Below are 19,678 nucleotides of genomic sequence, written 5' to 3' on the forward strand. Positions count from 1 at the left end.
CATCAGAACATCCTGACGTTTAAGGCACGACCAATCAGTGTAAAGTAATCCAGAATCAGCCCTCTTACTTAGGAACATGCTGGTTGCTTTATGAATCAGGCTATCCAGCATTCTTTGCAAGAATCCCAACAGGTTTTAGGTGGTTCTTGAGAAGTTGGTCCGTGCTCCGCCAATGAACCATCAGCTCCCTTCTGCCCATTGTGTTAATCATCTTGGGCTCTGGATGCGACATGGCACGTTTGCCAAGTGACAGCTGAGATGGAGAGCCCAGTATAGCAGAAACCACTTTTGCTTGTGGCATTTTCCCTGGCTTCTGCTCTCATAATTCTAGCCCTGGGAGAAAGCTGTTGCCAGAAAAGGCCAATAGAAAAAATCCTGGAATAATATCTTCTATGGTGGCCACTTTTTGGCCTCAGAACTCAGCTGCTCAAAAAGATCTGCTGGCAGTCTGTACCAAATTACCACTGTATATTGTTGAGGATCGTAGAACAGCATTTGCTAGCAATGCTGCTTTCAGTGATTTGGAGTCTTTGGCACATTGCAGTGCACTCCTAAGCAAGTTATACAATTCTAAGCCGATTGACATCAACAGACTTGGACTTAGAAGGGTGTGTTTGGGACTTCACTGTAAGTCAGTCCTTACAGGGTGTCTTCTGGTGGGGTACATAACCCAGGCCCCGGTCACACGGGCAGGAAACTGCGGGGGAGAAGCGTGGCTGTTTGCTCTGGGGCAAACTACTGCGCAGTTACTCGATCAGACCTCCTGTGGAGGTCCTGTGGGGGCACCGTGGAGGTTCCATGGCAAGGGAGAGGTGCTGATCACAGGATGAGCCGGCGCGCAACGAAGAAGCGCGCGCTGCGGCAAACTGGGTTTTTTTAGGGTGTACACGACGAATGCGCATGCTCTGTTGGGTGCGTGTGCGCATCCACAGAGACGTGGACAAAAAAACCACACCTTATTTGCAAGGAGACATGGGCGGGCGCCGGATGCCACCGGAAACGCGATCAGACGCCCGCCCTTGCCCCGCAGTTTCCGGAAACTAGTACCTCCGAGGTACTAGTTTTTTGCCACGCAGTTTCGGCTGGAAGCCTCGGTTGTGCCACGGGAGTGCTACGCTTCCCAGATGTGCTGGTGAGATCGCGCCCGGAAACTCCGCTTGTTTTCCGTCTCACTTGTGTGGCTTCTGTTCCGTGTGACCGCAGCCCCAGTGTAGCAAGGATCTTTGTCAACTTTCCTTGGTCTAGGGGGGGACGGGGGAGTAGGGTTGCCAGATCGAGGCTGGGAAACTCCTGGAGATTTGGGGATGGAGCCTGGGGATGACAGAGACCTCAGTGGGGCACAAGGCCATACAGTCCACCCTCCAAAGCATCTATTTTCTCCAGTAGTCTGGACTGGGCTGTAATTCCAGGGGATCTCCAGGTCCCACCTGGAGGCTGGCATCTCTGCCTCAGTCTCTCTTAAATCCACAGGGCCTTGGCAGCTTTTCTCTCTAATATTAGAAGGCAATAGGGACTTTGTCTTGTAACTTTCAGGTAGGTGCAGAGACTTTGAACTCTATCAATGATTATCTAAAATTGATTCCCTTCCTCTTCCCTTATCCGACAGAATTATCTGGGAGATTCAAGATTAGAAGAATACTGAGTCTACGTTGTAATGGTGAGTACTTATGTTTGCCAGGTGCAGGCTGTGCCTGGTATGCTCTGAGCCTAATAAACAGGGTTAGTGGTCTGTGATATTGACTCAGGGAAATAAAACAACAGGAAGATTTGCCTTTGCTTCCTCATATCAGAGCAAATATTATCTGATCTTGTTGGTGGGGGGGCTTGATCTTGTTCCAACGAAGTGTAAAGTCAGTGATGAGAACAGAAAGAGCATGGTATACTTTTGGCTTCAGCATGATGGACAGAGCTTAAGGTCCTCTGAACCTGAAATGGGCTGTGGCTCAGTGGTAGAATATCTGGGTTTAATTCCTAGCAGTGCAGTCAGAATTTGCTGGCTACTAAGGCATGGATCCACACAATTAAATTTTGGTTACAACTCCATTTCAACTCTGACCCCTTCAGTTATATGTACCAACTACTTTCGGAATCTGTTAATTCCAGATGGCTATCTTACATCGAAGCCAAAATAAGTTCCCTGAATTTGTCCCTAGAATCCTTATATATGCTTTCTGAGTCTGAGGCCTTTTTAATAATAAAATCTAGATTATTGGGATCAGAGCTACAAACTCTTTATAGCCTGTCTAACAGAACCTGTTCTCCCTTACAACTGGGGATTATTCCTAATGCAAATCTTCCAGCAGTATACCTCTATCAACTCATAGCTCCAAATTTGCGTAGAGCCATATCCTTGGCTAGATTTAATGTTCTTCCTTCAGCTATCTTATCTGGCAGATTCCAAGGGATTCCCTATCCTAGCAGGTGCTGTCCTTGTATGAAGGATTGTGTTGAAACTGTTGCCCATGTCCTCTTCCAGTGCCCTCTCTATTTGGCGTCCCATCGGGATCTTCTATATCCCATATTAGGCCATTTTTTAGAGACCCCTGATGATTTTAAGCTCCTTTTCTTGCTCGATAACTCAGATACAGAAATAGCTGAAATAGCAGCAAAGTTTCTCTGCAGTGCCATGGCCCTACGGCCTGATAAATGATATTATGAACTAGGTTTTTTATGATGATACTCTGTGATGTTACTCGGCAATTTTAATTTGACTCTGTATGATTCTGTACTTTATTTATATGCCAATAAAAGGCTTTGGATTGGATTGGTTTAATTCCTAGCTTCTCCAGTTCGAACGATCAGGAAGTCAGTGATGTGAAGGTCCTCTTTGTGAGACTGGAGGGCTGTTGCCAGTTAAGAGTAATCACCACTGACCTAGATTAGATCAATGGTCTGATTTATTATAGGGCAGCATTATGTGGCCATGTGTTCAGCCTTCTTTGCTCCAGTACATACTGTATATGTTCTCTAGTACTGCTGAGCATGGAATCCTCTGCATGCAAACATGTGCTCTTCCCCTGAGCTATGCGATCCTCCCATGTAGTAAAGGGGAACCAGTGGAACTAAGTTGTCCGAAGGCAACAAACACGTACCACCTCTTCAGCCACCCATACCAGATAAAATATAAACATCTAGCTTGCTTGTCAGTAGTGAACTTCATTGAGTGTTGGACCTTTTTGACAGGCCTGTTCCCATTTGGGGATTGCACATCTAACTGCTTGAGCTTAGCTTGTGTGGAGCAACTGTCTGAGGGTTGCCAGCTCCAGTTTAGAAATTCTTGGAGATTTGAGGGTAAAGTTTGGGGAGGGCAGAGTTTAGGGAGGGGAGAAACTTCAGCAAGGTATAATGTTGTACAGTCCACCCTCCAAAGCAGCCATTTTCTCCAAGGGAACTGATCTCTGTCATCTAGAGATCAGTGGTAATTCTATGAGATCTCCAGGCCCCACTGTCTCAACAGGGTTTTTTGAGGATTGGGAAGCTGCCATTATGCTTAATCCTGTTCCCAGATCTGTTCCCTACTTGCTGTGGAGGATTCCTTGGAAGTGACCATCTAGAAGTCCAAGTGTATTCTCCCTGGTTTTATGGCCAAGCATCCTGCTCATGCCCTAGATCTCTGTTACCCTTTTGTTTGTTATGCTGTTTAACAATTGATATCCTGTGGCCTTTAGGCAGGAAGCTGGGGAACCATCAAGGGATCTACTTCCTTCAGTGCTGAAGAGGATGCCCAGAAACTTCGAAAGGCTATGAAAGGATTGGGTGAGTGTTCTCCTGTGCCTCACTAATTCTTGTCCAACTCAGCATAAGCCTCCTGCATCTTCTCTGCCCGGTGCTGTGGAATTTTAGTACTTCTGCTTTAAGCTGTTGATTCTTGAACAAGGCAGGCCATGTGTTCTGCATGAAAGGAGGTGAGAAATATTTTGAGGTAGAAGGCCTTGGTTACTTGGCACGAAGGTAAAACAAAAAGTCGCAGTGTACTTGACTATAGTGGATGCTATAAACTGCAAATCGAAATTGTTGTGTCAGGATTTGTCTCTGCCGGTCCGATCAGCTCTTTTGTGGCTTAATCCACAGGCTTTGCTCCTTCTCTGAGCTGATGGCGTGCAGTGATGCAACCACGGTCCCCCAAAATAATGATGTTTGCAGAGCAGAGCAGTAGATGGCCTGACAGATTTAAAAATTGCTGGCTGCCTTGACCTGGATAGCCCAGGCAAGCCCAATCTTGTCAGATCTCGGAAGCTAAGCAAGTACCCTGGCAAGTACTTGGATGGGAGACCTCCAAAGAATACCAGGGCCAGGAGGCAGAGGCAGGCTATCAAGCCACTTATCTGAATGTCCTCCATGCCCCATAGGAGTTGCCAGAGGTCACCAAGACTTCTAGGCACGGGCATTTGTGCACGCACACACACAAAAATACAAAAAAAAAGAGAATTGCTGGCTAAGGGGCTGGAGGACTGAATGTAGAAGAGGATTTTAAAAGATGGAGGTGTTTGAGTACACACTAGAATCTGCTTAAAACCTAACAATATATTTGTTATGTGGTGTCTTGGAAGAGAAGAACCTTTGCATGGCTCTAGAGGACAACATTTGCCTATAGCTGTTGAAGAGGTTGTTTTCAGATCCCAACTCTGTTCTATTACTATGGGAAACTATCAGCCAAAACTTCTTTATTGCCAGTGGCTGGTTTCTAGCAGAAAACCAATTGTGTTTTTCTCCCATTGGGGGAGTCTTGCTACTTAAGTTTCAAATAAATTAGTTATTTTCTTCCCTTGTCCCAGGCACAGATGAAGATGCCATTATTGAAGTTTTGACCAAGAGGAATTTGGCCCAACGACAGCAAATTGCAATTGCTTACAAAAGCTCCATTGGCCGGGTAGGTGGTATCAAAGTTTTTGCCTTCTGTATTCGGTGAAAGGAAAACTCTTATAGCCTCACTCTAAAATTATGTCATAGGGATCTTAATGTTGATTCCTATGTGCGGAAGAGTGTGGGGAACCCAGATATTCCCATTCAGTCCTGGAGTTGTGGATGTGTGACATTATCTACAGTAGGATGTATTAAATTAAGGGGAGATCATTTTACTATTCTCATGGTGCATAGAAATGCTTTTCAGGTTTCCAGGAATGAAATGTTTTTCTGTGTAGGCTACAAGTGACTTACATAGCTGTGTGGGCATACAAACTAGTACAGATGCTTGTGAGCTACTAATTCTGAGGAGTTTATATGCATAGTTGAGTTTGTTGAGCAGAATATTGGACAGGGGGCAAGGTCTGCATAGTTGCTGGATTCTGGGTGAGTCATTTGGCTTTAAATTCCCGTTCAGAACATGGGCCACGTTAAAGACATCATAGGTTGTACTGAGGACAAATAAACAACATTTTATAAAAATTTCCTTATTAGTAAATATTGATGGTGAAGCTGTCTGTGTTTATGATCCTGGTACGCTTTTCAGGCAATCTAGCAATATTCCCATACATGGACCATAATTGAACTAGCGTCAGCCTAGCACCGTTAATCCCTTCATAGTGTTTTCTTCATTCGTATTGCCATCAGGAAAAGGAAAAATGTCCAGGCCCCTGGAGACAGAGAGGTTAATGATTTGCTAGGCTGCAGGTTTGGTCAATTGATTTTCTTGCATAAACGTTCTTTGTTCATGAAACAAATTGTATGTTGTTACTTCATTTATTGCCTGCTTTACTTACTGAAACTCAGATCTCTGGATCCATAAAATTCTTTGGGACAAAACACAATTCTCTTTGGCTTTGCATGCCTAGAAGTTCTTCCCTCCAACCTTTCTTATTAAACAACATGGTGAAATTTTAAGTACATTGATCTTACCCTTGCTTCCCTGTTGCAAAGGACTATTCTCGTCAGTGTGTCTGTGCCACACTGAGACCATTTTCCTAACCACCTCTGTGTGACATAAAAATGTGATGCCTTTATTGATCAAGAACATCTCTGTCCCCCTCCCCCTACAGGATTTGATTGCTGACCTAAAGTCTGAACTGAGTGGAAATTTTGAGAGGACCATTGTTGCACTGATGACTCCCATCACACTGTATGATGTTCAGGAACTGAAGAACGCTATGAAGGTTTGCAAGTGCTTTACTAGAAGAGCCTGTGAATTTAGTGCAATGCACACAATTCCAACAAAATTGTCATGGGGACAGTGTGGCCTGGAACTAGGGCTGTGTGAACTCTGTACCCGGATTGTGTGAGTAGAATAAATAATGTACGTCTTCTGTTGGCGGAGTTCCCACTTTCACAGTGATTGGGACTAAGGTGGCATGGACACTAACAGTGCAATCCTAAACAGGTCTACTTAGAATCCTAATCAAATCTATTCAGTGGGCTAACTCACTGGAAAGTGTACTTGGGGTAGCACTGCAGGAGAATAATGTATGGGATTGCATGCCCAATAGAGTTTAGGGTAGGAAATAGCCACAATATAAGAAGTTCTAGAGCATTATTTAGAGTACTGAAGTAAACATATCACACTGACTATAGAGAACTCTTATGTCCTTTCCTTCATCTTATTTGAGAAATGTACAGACATGGAAGATTTCCACATGCGTAACAAATAGTCCTTGCAGAAGTACTAAAATAACTCCTTTTTTGTCTTCACTAAGTGAAAGCAATTCCATCCCTACTGTCTCTTGCACGTACGCAAGTCATAACACAAGGGACCTCTTCTGATACAATTTGAAAACTAAATTAAATGAAATCATGTGACTCTGATGCACGTTCCATTGCTCCATATGGACATTTGGTATTTCATTAAAAATTTTATTAAATCACCATTGCGTACTACTGCTTATGCAAACAAAACTGCACTAAGTACATTTTCCTTTCTGTGCATATATCACTGAATCCAATCTGATGTCTGCCCATTTGCAAGCTTTTCTCTGCACTGATGAGGACCAGATGTGCTCATCTGGTCATGTACTGTAAAACTACAGTCTGCATTTCTTTAGCAAATCTAATATGTAAATGTGTACAGCCCATGTTCTAACTTCAGTTAAGTAGTATGTTTAATTTTTTTTCATTTACCTTGCTATAGTTGTTGATTACCTTTTAGCCATATCAGCTGCCAAGGTGGTTTACTATATTAATGTGTCAGGAGATTGATAATGACCTGATGAATACTATTCTGAGCAGGACTGTGTGTGTAAAGTGCTGTTACGTTGCAGCCAATGTATGGCAACTCCGTAGGTTTTTCAAGGCAAGAGGAAACAGAGGTGGTTTTTTCCATTGCCTGATTCTGAGCAGCAACCCTGAATTTCCTTAGTGGTCTCCTACCCAAGTACTAACCAGGTCCAACCCTGTTTAGTTTCCAAAATCTGATGAGATTGGGTTAGCCTGGGCCATCCAGGTCAGGGCTGAGCTGAGTTAATATTATTATATTTTTCAAGGCCCCTGGGATCCTTTTTCATCTTGGTATTTTGTCTTTTTTACTAAGCCTAGGATAGTTATGTCCAAGTCCTGCCAGTTACTCACACCTCTCCCTTTCTTTGTGGTAATACTGTTATATCTGCATCTACTTAGGGGGCTGGGACAGATGAAGGCTGCCTGATAGAAATTTTGGCTTCTCGTACAAATGATGAAATCCGACGGATTAATGAAACCTACAAACACCGTGCGTATTAAGACTTTGTTTGGGCTGATTTTCTGATGCTTCCTGTGTATCCCCATTTCAACCGAGCTTGTGCAGTAGAAGATCTCAATGCATTGTTCCCATCACATCTGTCTCCCCTTTAATAGTCCTGAGTATCAGCTTTCTGAGGCACTGTCCTTGCTTTGTGTTGGAGACCACCTCTGGTTCAAAGGTGGCTATGCAGTCTTTCAAAATGTTAATGTAGCTGCTGTGTTTTGAAATGCACTCCCACGCACCTTTTAAAAACAACTATGTTTTGGGATCTTGACAGAGTATGGAACTCACCTTGAGAAGGACATTGTCTCTGACACGTCTTCGATGTTGCGGAGAGTTCTGGTATCTCTGGCAACTGTAAGTAATTTTGGTCCTAAAAGGGTATTTACTGTTTGGGGTTTTTTCACAGATGAGAAAAGGAGTTTGTTTCTTTCTAGTTTGGTGTCTCTTAAGGCCCAGTGCTGTAGATTACCACCTAGCTAGCCTCTGTGGATGGGCTGGCCCTGAGAGAGCTATGTCTTCCAACTTGGAATGAATGCTTTCTCAACGGTGGTAGAGTTCTAAAATGCAGGATTTCAAACATAGATAGGAAGTATGATTGCTGGTTCCTTAAGTGAGAGTGCCTTTATTTTTACACACACCCCTCTAGTGTGTATATGTTGTTGGAGTTATTCACATGTCAGAGTAAAGAGTGGCTTTGCTCAAGTCCTGGTTGGTCTATTAGATGTGTGTAGCAAAGCAGACCTACACCATAAACCACAGTTTGGTCATAAACCCTGGTTATAGTTCACTGCTTGTGTCCTTTCCCTCTTCCAAGAAGAGGCAGTCCCAAGTGCTCAAGGATTTCTAAGCAGCTGGCAAAGTTTCACTTTTTGTAGGCTGCTTACTGTTTGCTGATTGAATAAAAAGAGTCAGGAAGGGGAAGTCAAGATTCTTTGGAGATCTTTAAGCCATTCTTGACAAATCTGGCTGTCGGTGTCATTCCGGCTTCATTCGTGGCTATCTTACAACATTCAGCTTTCCCTTTCAGTCTAGCCACTTCACTATATTTCCTGTTTCTTTCCCATATGAAATAAAAACAAATCTTCTACAGCTTGAGAACAAACTCATGAGAGAAGAAGAGGAGGAGGAGATCGGATTTATACTCTGTCCTTCACTACCCAAAAGAGTCTCAGAGCGGCTTACAATCTCCTTCCCCTTCCCCTCCCCACAACAGACACCCTGTGAGGTACTAGGTAGGGCTGAGAGAGCTCTGACAGAAACTGCTGTTGAGAGAACAGCTTTGAGAGAGCCATGTGGTATAGTGGTTAATGTGACAGACCAGGGTCTAGGAGGCTTAGATCTGAATCTTCACTCTGACAAGAAAGCTCTCTGGGTGATGTTGGGCTGGTCACACACTTTCAGCCTAACATACCTCACAGAACTGTTGTTGTAAGGACAAAATGAAGGAGGAGACAAAGATGTTGCAAGCCACTTTGTGTCCTCATTGGGGAGAAAAGTGGGGTATAAATATATGAATAACTGATTGGGTCACACACTCCCGGGATAAAAATGGTTTGAAAGGGAGCTCTTTTTAGTTAGTTGTGAGCAGTGTTCCCTCTAAGTTGAGTCAGTGTGAGCTAGCTCATAGTTTTTTAGCCTCCGACTCATCCATTTTTGTCCTCGCTCAGGAAGGGTGGCTCCCGAGCAAACTCATTTATGCAGTAGCCCAATCGCTCACTCACAACTTTAATGCCAGGAGCTCACAAAGTAGAATTTTTGCTCACAGTACTCCACAGCTTAGAGGGAGCATTGGTTGTGAGTACTGCCTGCTCACATGGTGGGACACTGTATGGACTTGTTATGGAAAAGGGCAAGGGTGACAGAGGTGTGATCAGGGCTAGGCTGTTGAAGTATAAGAATAAGTAACCCAAAGTTGCCATATTTTTTCATTCTCTTCCCTTCTCTGCCAGTTTATCTTTCTTGTCAAGGTGACACACACCCATGTGCATATGCAAAGTTCTTCCAAGGCTTGTAAGCCATCTTCCTTGGCAAACCCATCTCACAAACACCCACCATGTTTTCTGCATGACTCCTTGCTAAGTAAATTCAGGCCACTTAAGCAATCAGCTGTGTACTTTCCTCCCAACACCCCACATATTATTCTCCAGCTGCAGCAAAAATGCCACATGTTACTCATGAGAACTGCTTGTATTTGCAAAGCTTGAAAAACATTTTTAAAACCACAGTGCACAAATACCCCTTCTCAGTAAAGGTCACACAATATGGGCTTGCTTTTGTGCTTGAAGAGGTGTATGTAGTCTGTTTGCATGTACATGCATGCACAAGAACACTCAGCAACCTATATTCTTCTGTAGCAACTAAATTATATGGGAAGGAAAGTACAGCAAGTAAGCAGTTTGTGAACCACTTTTGACTGTCACAGTGTTTTTGTGGAGCAATCGCTGTTGTGTGTGTTGGCAAACTGAATAAAAGCCTATGATTAAGAGAGATCTCTTGTCCTACTGCCTTTTAAATTTCTTTTTTGGAGAAACTGGAACTGCACAGTTATGCTTGGTGAGTCATTAATAGCTGGAAGGGATGTGGGTGGCGAGAAGGCTTGTAGGAGAGCAGAGAGGGTAGCAGGGTGTGTCCTGGGAAAGACTCAGAAATAGCCAAATGTTGCCAGAACAGCTAGGAATTTTTAGCTGCTCTGTGTTGCTAACTCTGTATCCAGGTGGTGCCAGGGGCAGACCTACTGAACAAACTGGGATTTCAGAATTATAACACACCACAGCTGCTATCAACAAACACATCTATAAGAATTCCAGTTTAGTGCCCTCAACATACTACAGGTTGTTGAGGGGCCTGCTAAACTTTATAAACTGTGATTTATTGAATGCAGGGGCTTCAAGTGATAGAATAAATACTTAACCCTTGCAGTTACTACAAAGGGATAAATTACAAAAATCATCATGCGAAAGAATCAATCATTCAGAGAAAAGAATACCTCATCACAAGATGACTTCCATCACATTCTCACTTGGTGAAGATTTTTTCCCCATTTGAACCTCCAAAAGGCTGGTGTTTCACCATGTCTTGGAAAACTTAGCAGAACTTGTCTAAAAGATAGTTCTTTCTCCCCTTTGTTAATTTACCGTCCTTGTTAAGGAGGTGGCGGCGGCTACAAGCATGGATGGTTTTAAGAGGGAATTGGATAAACATATGGAGCAGAGGCCAATCAGTGGCTATTAGCCACAGGGTATAGATAGGAACTCTCAGTCTGGGGCAAGTGCTGCTCTGTATTCTTGGTGCTTGGGGGGAGCAACAGTAGGAGGGCTTCTAGTGTCCTGGCCCCACTGGTGGACCTTCTGATGGCACCTGGTATTTTTGTCCACTGTGTGACAGAGTGTTGGACTGGATGGGCCATTGGCCTGATCCAGCATTGTCGTCTCTTATGTTTAATGTGCCCCCCCCCCAATATGTGGGGCATTTCCCTTTTATGTTCTCCCATCTTATACAACTTTCTCTGCCAGTTCAAATATAACATTAAGTTGTCTGTTTTTATATTATCATTATCTGAAATAGGTTGAATCTAACAAACCCATTTCATTTCTAGGGCAACAGAGATGATAGCAACTATGTCGATGAGGGCCTTGTCCAACAAGATGCCCAGGTCTGTAGCTTTTCACACAAATGGACTCTATTTCATTTCCTCTCTGCTTCAGGGCTGAGGGGATGGCTTTAGAGGAGCCATTTTTTTCCAGTTAAAAGCGAACAACTTCTTAGTCAACAAAGAAGTTATTGGATAGATTCCGCCATCATGAATTAAACAATGGTGGGACAACTGTTAATAGTTTTCTAACAGCCCCAGTCCTTTGCACCTAGAATTAAGCTCCAGTCCCTGTTAATAGGGACTTTCTCCAAAATATGTGGGTGTCATGGTGCCCTATTAGGGATCACTGTTGTAAGACTTTTCTAACCAGCCTTTGCCAACCAATTCAGGAAGTGTTGCAACTTGCAGGTGTTTGGGGGGGGGGATGTAAATCCAGATCTACAGAGGAGGCTGCTGCCTTTGTGTCTCAGTTTTGAAGTTCTGGGGCATCTGGCTAGCTGCTTTGTGAAAGAGGATGTTGGACGAGATGGGCTTTTGGTCTGATCCAGCAAGATGATGAGGTCTCGATCCTTTCAAAACTAGCACTTTAATTTTTCCGCACTTTTATAATGTTCAGTGCCTGTATGAAGCTGGGGAGGCCAGATGGGGGACAGATGAGGCCCAGTTCATGACTGTCCTCTGTTCCAGAAACAAACATCATCTAGAAAAGGGTAAGATTTCTATTGCTCTGTCTTATTCTTCTAAAAATACTTCTCTGGTTGGGGATCTGTGATGCATTAGGACAAATACAAATAAAGTATACTCTCCTTAATGCTGTACGTGTAATAGAAGGAAGAATTTTACATCAATTTTAATCTCATTTCCCTTATATTAATTATCTTCTCTGGAGGATGCCAATTAACTTGCAAACAACAGTTGCACAGTTCAAGGCTTGGCTTGCGTAATTTAGCTCAGGGCCCTTGCAGGAGTCTCACCACTTCAGTCAGTCTTGCAGAATTCTCTTCAAGTTTCCTCTTCAGCCTGTTCCAGCATAATTCCCTTCTCCATGGAGGAGGTGCATGAGACATATTGGCCCCAAATATTTTCATTTCTGACATAAGCTTCCGGATACCTTTACAAAGATAGGTAAAATTAGCCCCTACACAAGTATTCAAATGAATGAAGTTATTGTAATCCAGATCTGAAGATGGTATGCTACATGTTTCACATGGAAAGGTCATCTGAAAAACAAATCTTTGTGTTAGATCCTTTCTTTAGGGACTTTTGGATCCTTTTAGTACTTGACACACTAAAAAACCTTCTCAAAGTCCCCCCACAAGTGACAGTCTGTACAACTAGAGCATGCCCTTGCTTCCAGATTTGGTCTCGCTGCCTGTAAAGAGCCAGAGTAGTATAGTGGTTAGAGTGTTGGTCTAGGATCTGGGAGGCCCAGGTTCAAATCCCCAGCCACAGAAGCTCTCTGGGTGACCTTGGGACAGTTGCATACTTTGAGCACAACCTATCTCACAGGGTGGTTGCGAGGATAAAATGGAGACGGGGAGAATGGAAGCCACATTGGTTCCCCATTGGGACGAAAAGTAGGGTATAAATGAAGTAAATGATGAAGTTTCAGAAAGACCTTCAGTTCTGAGGACCATGTTTCCTTCCCCAGATCTACTATCTATTTTTTTTTAAAACCAATGGCTCACACGTTGCTTGGAACTTGAAAACTCACTGCTTATACACCAATGGAAAAGTATCAGGAAAAATGCAACAGAAATGAAACTATTAAGGCCCAATATGTCTCATGCATCTCCTCTGTGGAGAAGGAAATTATGACAGAACTGGCCAAAGAAGAAACTGGAAGAGAATTTTGCAAGACTGATTGCCTTGATAAAGGAGTCTAGCACCTACAGTCTCCCATAAATAAAGACTGATCCAGTAGAATCTAGCACCTACAGTCTCCCATAAATAAAGTTAAGACTGATCCAGTAGAAACATATATTTAGACTATGCTAGGCATAGATAACATTATTTCAAAATGTCTTCTTAAGCACTTAATCAGGTTGGAGGTGTAATTATTTGCCCTGTTGCACATGATGTGGGCGTGCCCAATTCTGGAAACTGTGCTGTAATTAACCACTGTGGAAATCATAATTCCAGCACTATGAAGACTCTCTCATTAGGTCAGAGAAAATGAATTTTGAGTGCTGTGCCTGAGGCAAAGCAAATTATAATGCTAGGACAAACAACTGCCATCCATATACTAAAGGATGGAAGAACTAATTTCACCCTCAGTTCCTAGACTTGTCTGCTATCAAATAGGGATGTGCAAGGAGGAAAAAATAATTTTTTTCTGGATTCAGGTCTATTGGACCCAAAAAACTATTGGTATTTCCTGATATTCCTGAATCCGTATATCAGTATGGTATTGAGATTCGATAAATATTGGGGAAACCTGAATTTTTTCAGCTCCAATAGACCTGAATCTTTCCCCAGATCTATCAGGACAACTTTTGATCAGACATGTGCTGCATCTGATTGAAAATACTCATGGTGGACCAGGTCCAGAAGGTCCACCACACATCTCATGTCACACATATCTCAGTAGCCAGATCATGTTTTGCACAGTTACCCATCTTGCTCACCTGGCAGATGGAGCACATGTTTATCTCTCTGGGAGATTAATCTCTGCTCGACTGACTTCTTGGTGCACTTTATGGCTCTCTTCTCTGGGAAAACAAGCACCTGTCTGGATCCCAGCAACTTAAGCACCATGAATCCCCAAATCACAACCATAGTAACCCTGACTGAACTTGCAATTCATACCCACAGAGCAATCTTTAATCAGTAGACTATTTAACCAAAGATTTAGTTCATTAATTGTAGGGGCAATTTTAATTGATAGGCCCCTCAACTAATGACATATCAGAGGTTACATTTATTTCTGGTGTGTTACTTTAATAGGAAAAGAGATAGAAAATGTTAAGGTATTCTGATGTTTATAAACTGTAAGTTCCCTTGTACATACTCAAATTTCAAAAGCTTACCAGAATGGACACAAGAATCTCATACCTGGACAGCCCAATCAGTGTTCTCAAATGTTACTTGGACTTAATCTGCAGACTCAAGTTTCAGGATCTGGCAGTAAATTCCCACTCTGTCTCAGTGGCATCTCCCAGCTCAGTTACTAGAGTGTTTCTTTAAGCCCCTGATATTTTGATGCAGAATGTTTATATCAGAGTTACACTAAAAATGGGAGTACTACTCTTCAGAATTTTCTTGTACAGAAAAATGCTCTTTCTCTTTTCAGTATTTCGCGCCTACCAGAACCTCTCTGGTAAGGACATTACAGAAAGCATTAAATCTGAGATGTCAGGTGACCTTGAAGATGCTTTATTAGCAATAGGTAAGTGTCTTATTAAACTGTAGAATTAAATTTGGGTGTAGATTTTCTGTTACTGACCATTTTTGGCAAGCCAAGGAGCAGAAGTGCTTGCAATAGTTACCTTGCTTGTGTTCTTAGGGGTTGGTTTGCTTTTATTATGTTTGTATCCCCTCCACTCATGCACATACTTTCCAAAGACTTCAAGGCAACAGACACATTATCCCATTTTTATCTTCACAGCCTGCCTTTGGTAAGTTAAGCTGACAAAGATTCAGGCCCAGGGTCATTCAGCAAGCTTCATGGCTGACAAGGATTTGAACCTAGATCTTTCCGTTTGCTCCTTTTTGGTTCCCCCAGGCTAATGGCAGCTTTTGAACTGGTTCTTATAGAGAGGTTAAGAACTCCTCTACTAGATGTTTCCAGTTAGCAAAGTGCTAATTACACAGAATGCTTGTATTTTCATAATTTACGGTGGCACTCTGTTGTTGCAGAGCAAAAATTATGCTTTCCTGCATATACGTGTGCTGCTCAGGAAGTGTTGACAGTGGGTTTGAGCAATTGTCACTCAACCTGATTGACAGGCTGAGTGTAGCTAATGAGTTCAGATTTTGTCTGTTGGACCTGTGAAATGGCCTTCTGCCAAGTCATACCTTTGCTCCATCTAGCTCAGCATTGGCTACTCTGCTCTTGACCGCTCAGGCAGCTGTCATCTCTTGCTTTGCTAACCTTGCTTCTTTTTCTTCTTACAGTAAAATGCATGAGAAACAGGAGTGCCTACTTTGCTGAAAGACTGTACAAATCCATGAAGGTAAAAAAAAAGTGTAATGGGTTTAATTCTTTAAAGCACACACCCACCCAACTAGGATGACTCCTTTGTGTATGGATCAAACAAAACTGTGTCCTCAGTTGTTTAAATGTCTGAAATCCCCAAATCTTGCAACTAGAGGGACAGATATCTACATTTGAAATGTATTCATGGTGTGTTGTGGTGGAATCTGGGAAACTTTAACAGGGTTTCTTAAGCACCACACCCAGGCCCATAGCCAACATTTTTTAAATACAGGGGGCCTTTAAATAAGTCAGGGGGCACCCCGTGCCCACCCCTGCTCCCCCCCAAGGGAGCGCCTGGCCTGGATGGGAAGTAAGGGGGCCTTGGTGGTAAGTCAGGGGGCCGGGCCCTGTGATGCCCCACTGTAGCTACGAGCCTGACCACACCACAGAACAGGGGCTCCCAAACTCTTTGAGCCTGTGGGGGGGGCACCTTTGGAATTCTGCCACAGAATAGTGGGTGCAACCGCAGAATGGCTGCTGCAGGAGGTAGGGCCAACCACAAAATGTCAGGGAGTGACATTATGCATCACTCTGATAGTAACTCTTCAACATTTCAGGCAGCAGCTCAGGATGAGTTTTTTAGAGGAACATATTGTTTAAAAATATTTTCTTGCTTACAGCTGATCTTTACTTACACAGTGAGGATTTTTGGGCTGTGGTGGCAGCTGCTGCCAAATCAATGTGTATGTGTTTTTTAATCTGCACGGGCAATTAGATGTCCAGTGGCAAATCAGAAGCCCTGTAGGGCAAAAGCCCTTGGCCACACCCACTTTAAAAAAAAACACTCAGCAGGCACCCCCCTGGGGAACGCTGACCTGAGGGAAGGGTTGTAATGTAGACATGAAAACAACAAAGGAAGGCAACATTTGGGAAAGACTGGCTCATTCTGTTGAGTGAAAACTTTGCACAAACCCAGAACTACTACAACTTTACCCAGTCCCCCTTTTGTTTTCTAAGAACAGACCCAAAATCAACAGCACACTTTCAAAACTCTTTCTGTCTTCATTCTGCCCAGAGGTGCATTTCAGTGTTCTCTATATATTGGCAGATTGCATTCTTGTTGCTTTAAGCACTATCAAAGGGGGGGGGACTAATTCTAGATTCCTGTTGCATACTAATTTCAAAATGTGGTGAATTCATTTTCAAAACTCCTTCCCTAATGCTTGAGTACTAGGAACATATTAGCACATAGAATTTCTGATACAGGAAGGGCATCTGTTTGTGGCACCCGGCTCCTCGTCATCCAAACTGATATCTCTAAGGTTTTTGGGTTATTGGGGAAGAGGTTTTGTATGGAATTGGACTCATTGTTCTTTGATCTCTGTGATTTTAATGTGGAACACCCACAATGATGCCTTTCTTAAATTCCAGCATCCATTAACTTTAATTGATTACCACACACTGGGTCTGTGTACATGTAGCACTCAGGTCCCCACTTCACCCAAAACAAGCATTGAAAGTGTGTGTGTGGACACTTACCACTTTACATAACAGAGATTGCAGCCCTATATGCAGCTGTTTGGGGGTAAGGCCTATTGACTTAGTAACAGAGTGCAAAATATGTTAAGAGGTAGCTAAACTGTGATTTTGAATATGTACTGATATTTGCTACAAAACTTATATTGATTTGATATCTCTAATTGCCATGACTTCACCCAAAGAATCCTAGGAATTGTATTTGGGTGAGGTGCAGAGAATTCTTATGAAGATCCCTTGCAAGTGCATGCCCCCCCCCATAATTACAATTCCCAGGATTCCCTGGGAAGAATGAATAACTACTTAAACCGATTTAAGTCTGCAATGTAGGGTTGCTTCAGATTTTTTTCTTTTCTCCTCCACCAAGGGTTTGGGGACTGATGATAACACACTCATTCGAATCATGGTGTCCCGCTGTGAAATTGACATGATAGATATTAAGGCCGAGTTCAAACGGCTATATGGAAAATCCCTCTACTCCTTCATTAAGGTGAGTTTGGTTTTGCTTGTGGGAAGCTCAAGTTAATTTACGTGCACATAAGCATTTGGCCATAGTTAAGCAAGCCAAGGAGAATAAAAAGCACACTATAGCACAAAATCCTCCTATGCAAGCTTTGCTGCACTGAATGGAGCACTGCTGTGCTCTTGCCCATCTTGGCAGGGCTGATCGAAGACATTTTGCCACTGGAGTGTGCCACAAGAATTCAGAGGCCAACAATCTAATAGTGATTTGTGTTTCTCTTCCAGGGAGACACCTCAGGAGACTACAGAAAAGTTTTGCTCCGTCTGTGTGGTGGTGGTGAAGATTAAGAAATGAATTATCCGTGTCCTCTGCTTTTGGCACGGCCATTTATCCGTGTCCTCTGCTTTTGGCACGGCCTATAGCTGACCTTTAAGTGGTCTCAGCCTCTTGCAATAATGCTTTCATTTCTTGGAGAATGCTCCAATGTAAACAGAGTGTCAGTTTTGCATTGTTAAACCGAGATTTTGCCAGCTAGAAGATCTGTTCAAGTAAGCTTTGATAGATTATCACCTCCTTGGTAGCAGGAGGGGGGCTATTCAATGTAGAAAGTATGATTTTTTTTAATGGTCTGTTTCATTGGGGTCCTGGCTTTTCATCTTGCAGAAAGGTGTCTAGCCACAAACCAGAAACTTTGCTGTTGCTCCTTTTGACTGCGGTGGTGATTGCACATCTTGCTATTGGAAATATTTAATGGAGATCAAGTTAGGCTCTAGGATACTTTAGAGATCCTGTCTGCTGCATTGTTTAAGTTGTCCTAAGTGCTCTTCCTTGCATACTGGCCGGGCTTCATAAAATATTGATATAATTAAAGGTGCCAGTAAACAGATGAATCCTTGCCCAATATGTGTGTGTCTCTTTTTTGTCTTGAAATTAAAACTAACCCCACTGGATGGGAACAATAACCCTATTTTGTTTTCAAAGATGCAAATAAGTGCCAGATTGTAATATAGAGACATGCCTAATTCTACTCTGGGTTGAGGCCCTTTTCTCATTTATGCTTATGGGCAGGTCTCTGATACACAGTCTAGTAACCCATGTTGAATCCTGTGATTCTTTCTTTTAAGAACATGTGCCTAGTCCTCATACTTATGGGGAAACCCCACCTTCCTAAATCCTTTAAAAACTACAGGGCCTGTGTTGGGCTTCTATTAGCTATGGAGATTTTCTCATTACAGATACCTCTGTGTCCCTGATACTGGTCTCTTGCAGGATATTCTGTATTTTCCTTTCCAAGCCATATACGAGAAACTGGACAAATTCCAAAGTCTGTGCATAGGAACATGCCTGTATGTACACACATGTTGAGTACAATTTCTGCCAACAGAATGTAATCCGCAGGATAAGTGAATGCATGCAGATATGTATAGTATCAGTCAGAATATTGAATGTTTGTGGTATGTAATTTAGGATTCGGTACTCCTGTATTTACCCCGGTTATGGTGTTGGCTGTTCACAATATGTAGACTTCTTTCATTTGAATATATGCAAATTCTGACACATTTTTGTACCTTTTCTACAATATGGCAGAGGTAACCTTGAATTGTTTCTTAAGCCTGAGTTTTCTTATTCATGTGGGAATGCTGCTTTGGAGCAAGCATCAAACTGAAATCTTGATTCTGTGTAATGCAAGACTTGCTCTCTATCAGAATGGAACCTCAACTTCAATCTGAACAGGAAACTTTTCCTAATAAAGTGGGGTATTTTTCAGGATAAAGCAATTGTGAAAGTATGATACATAACTGGAGGAAAATATTCTTCTGACATAGATCAGTACACAGTGACCATCTGAAGTATGAAGTGGCGTTGTGATGCTTGCTTTGCAGTTCAATAAACCAAATATGCCTCTGCTGGTATAAGGTGTTTTGTTTTTAATGGACCAAAACAGCTAGGCCAAGAGCTTCTCAGATTATCTCATCATGAGCCCCTGAAGGCGGAACAGAACCTGAACAAAGACCTGGTCTCCTTCTGCACTTCATTTAATGTCTGGCATTGGGAATGCACAGACCAACAGGGTTAGCATTTCCTATTTTTCAGCAAAAATCATTCTCCCTGCATGTTAAACTACAAGGAAGCAGTAAATCTGAAATGGGGTGGTGGTGGGGAATAATTCCCAGCTTCACTTTTTAACAGAAGATTTACAGTAGAGAGAGGAGGATGGCATTCAAGTAACATGTTCAGAAAGGACTGGAAGGAATTTATATCACTCTTAGAAACTGAGATGATAGGATCCTGTAGTATGTG

At 42.7% G+C, this 19,678-nt stretch overlaps 1 protein-coding gene across 1 annotated transcript in view; it reads left to right on the forward strand.

Moving 5' to 3' along the window:
* Positions 1 to 19,168, forward strand: part of ANXA4 (annexin A4) — a 33,002-nt gene extending 13,834 nt beyond the window's left edge. The window contains exons 2-14 of the mRNA XM_015421091.1: positions 1,607 to 1,657; positions 3,669 to 3,756; positions 4,776 to 4,870; positions 5,976 to 6,089; positions 7,543 to 7,633; positions 7,923 to 8,002; positions 11,244 to 11,300; positions 11,857 to 11,950; positions 14,533 to 14,628; positions 15,357 to 15,415; positions 17,282 to 17,404; positions 17,662 to 17,743; positions 17,776 to 19,168. Of these exons, the coding sequence (XP_015276577.1) occupies positions 1,655 to 1,657; positions 3,669 to 3,756; positions 4,776 to 4,870; positions 5,976 to 6,089; positions 7,543 to 7,633; positions 7,923 to 8,002; positions 11,244 to 11,300; positions 11,857 to 11,950; positions 14,533 to 14,628; positions 15,357 to 15,415; positions 17,282 to 17,404; positions 17,662 to 17,724 (963 nt within the window). The 5' untranslated portion in view covers positions 1,607 to 1,654 and the 3' untranslated portion in view covers positions 17,725 to 17,743; positions 17,776 to 19,168. The remainder of the gene's footprint in view (positions 1 to 1,606; positions 1,658 to 3,668; positions 3,757 to 4,775; positions 4,871 to 5,975; positions 6,090 to 7,542; positions 7,634 to 7,922; positions 8,003 to 11,243; positions 11,301 to 11,856; positions 11,951 to 14,532; positions 14,629 to 15,356; positions 15,416 to 17,281; positions 17,405 to 17,661; positions 17,744 to 17,775) is intronic.
* Positions 19,169 to 19,678: the final 510 nt, after the last annotated feature.

Source organism: Gekko japonicus, unplaced genomic scaffold, assembly GCF_001447785.1.
Source record: "Gekko japonicus isolate JY-2015 unplaced genomic scaffold, Gekko_japonicus_V1.1 scaffold13, whole genome shotgun sequence".
Lineage (NCBI taxonomy): Eukaryota > Metazoa > Chordata > Lepidosauria > Squamata > Gekkonidae > Gekko > Gekko japonicus.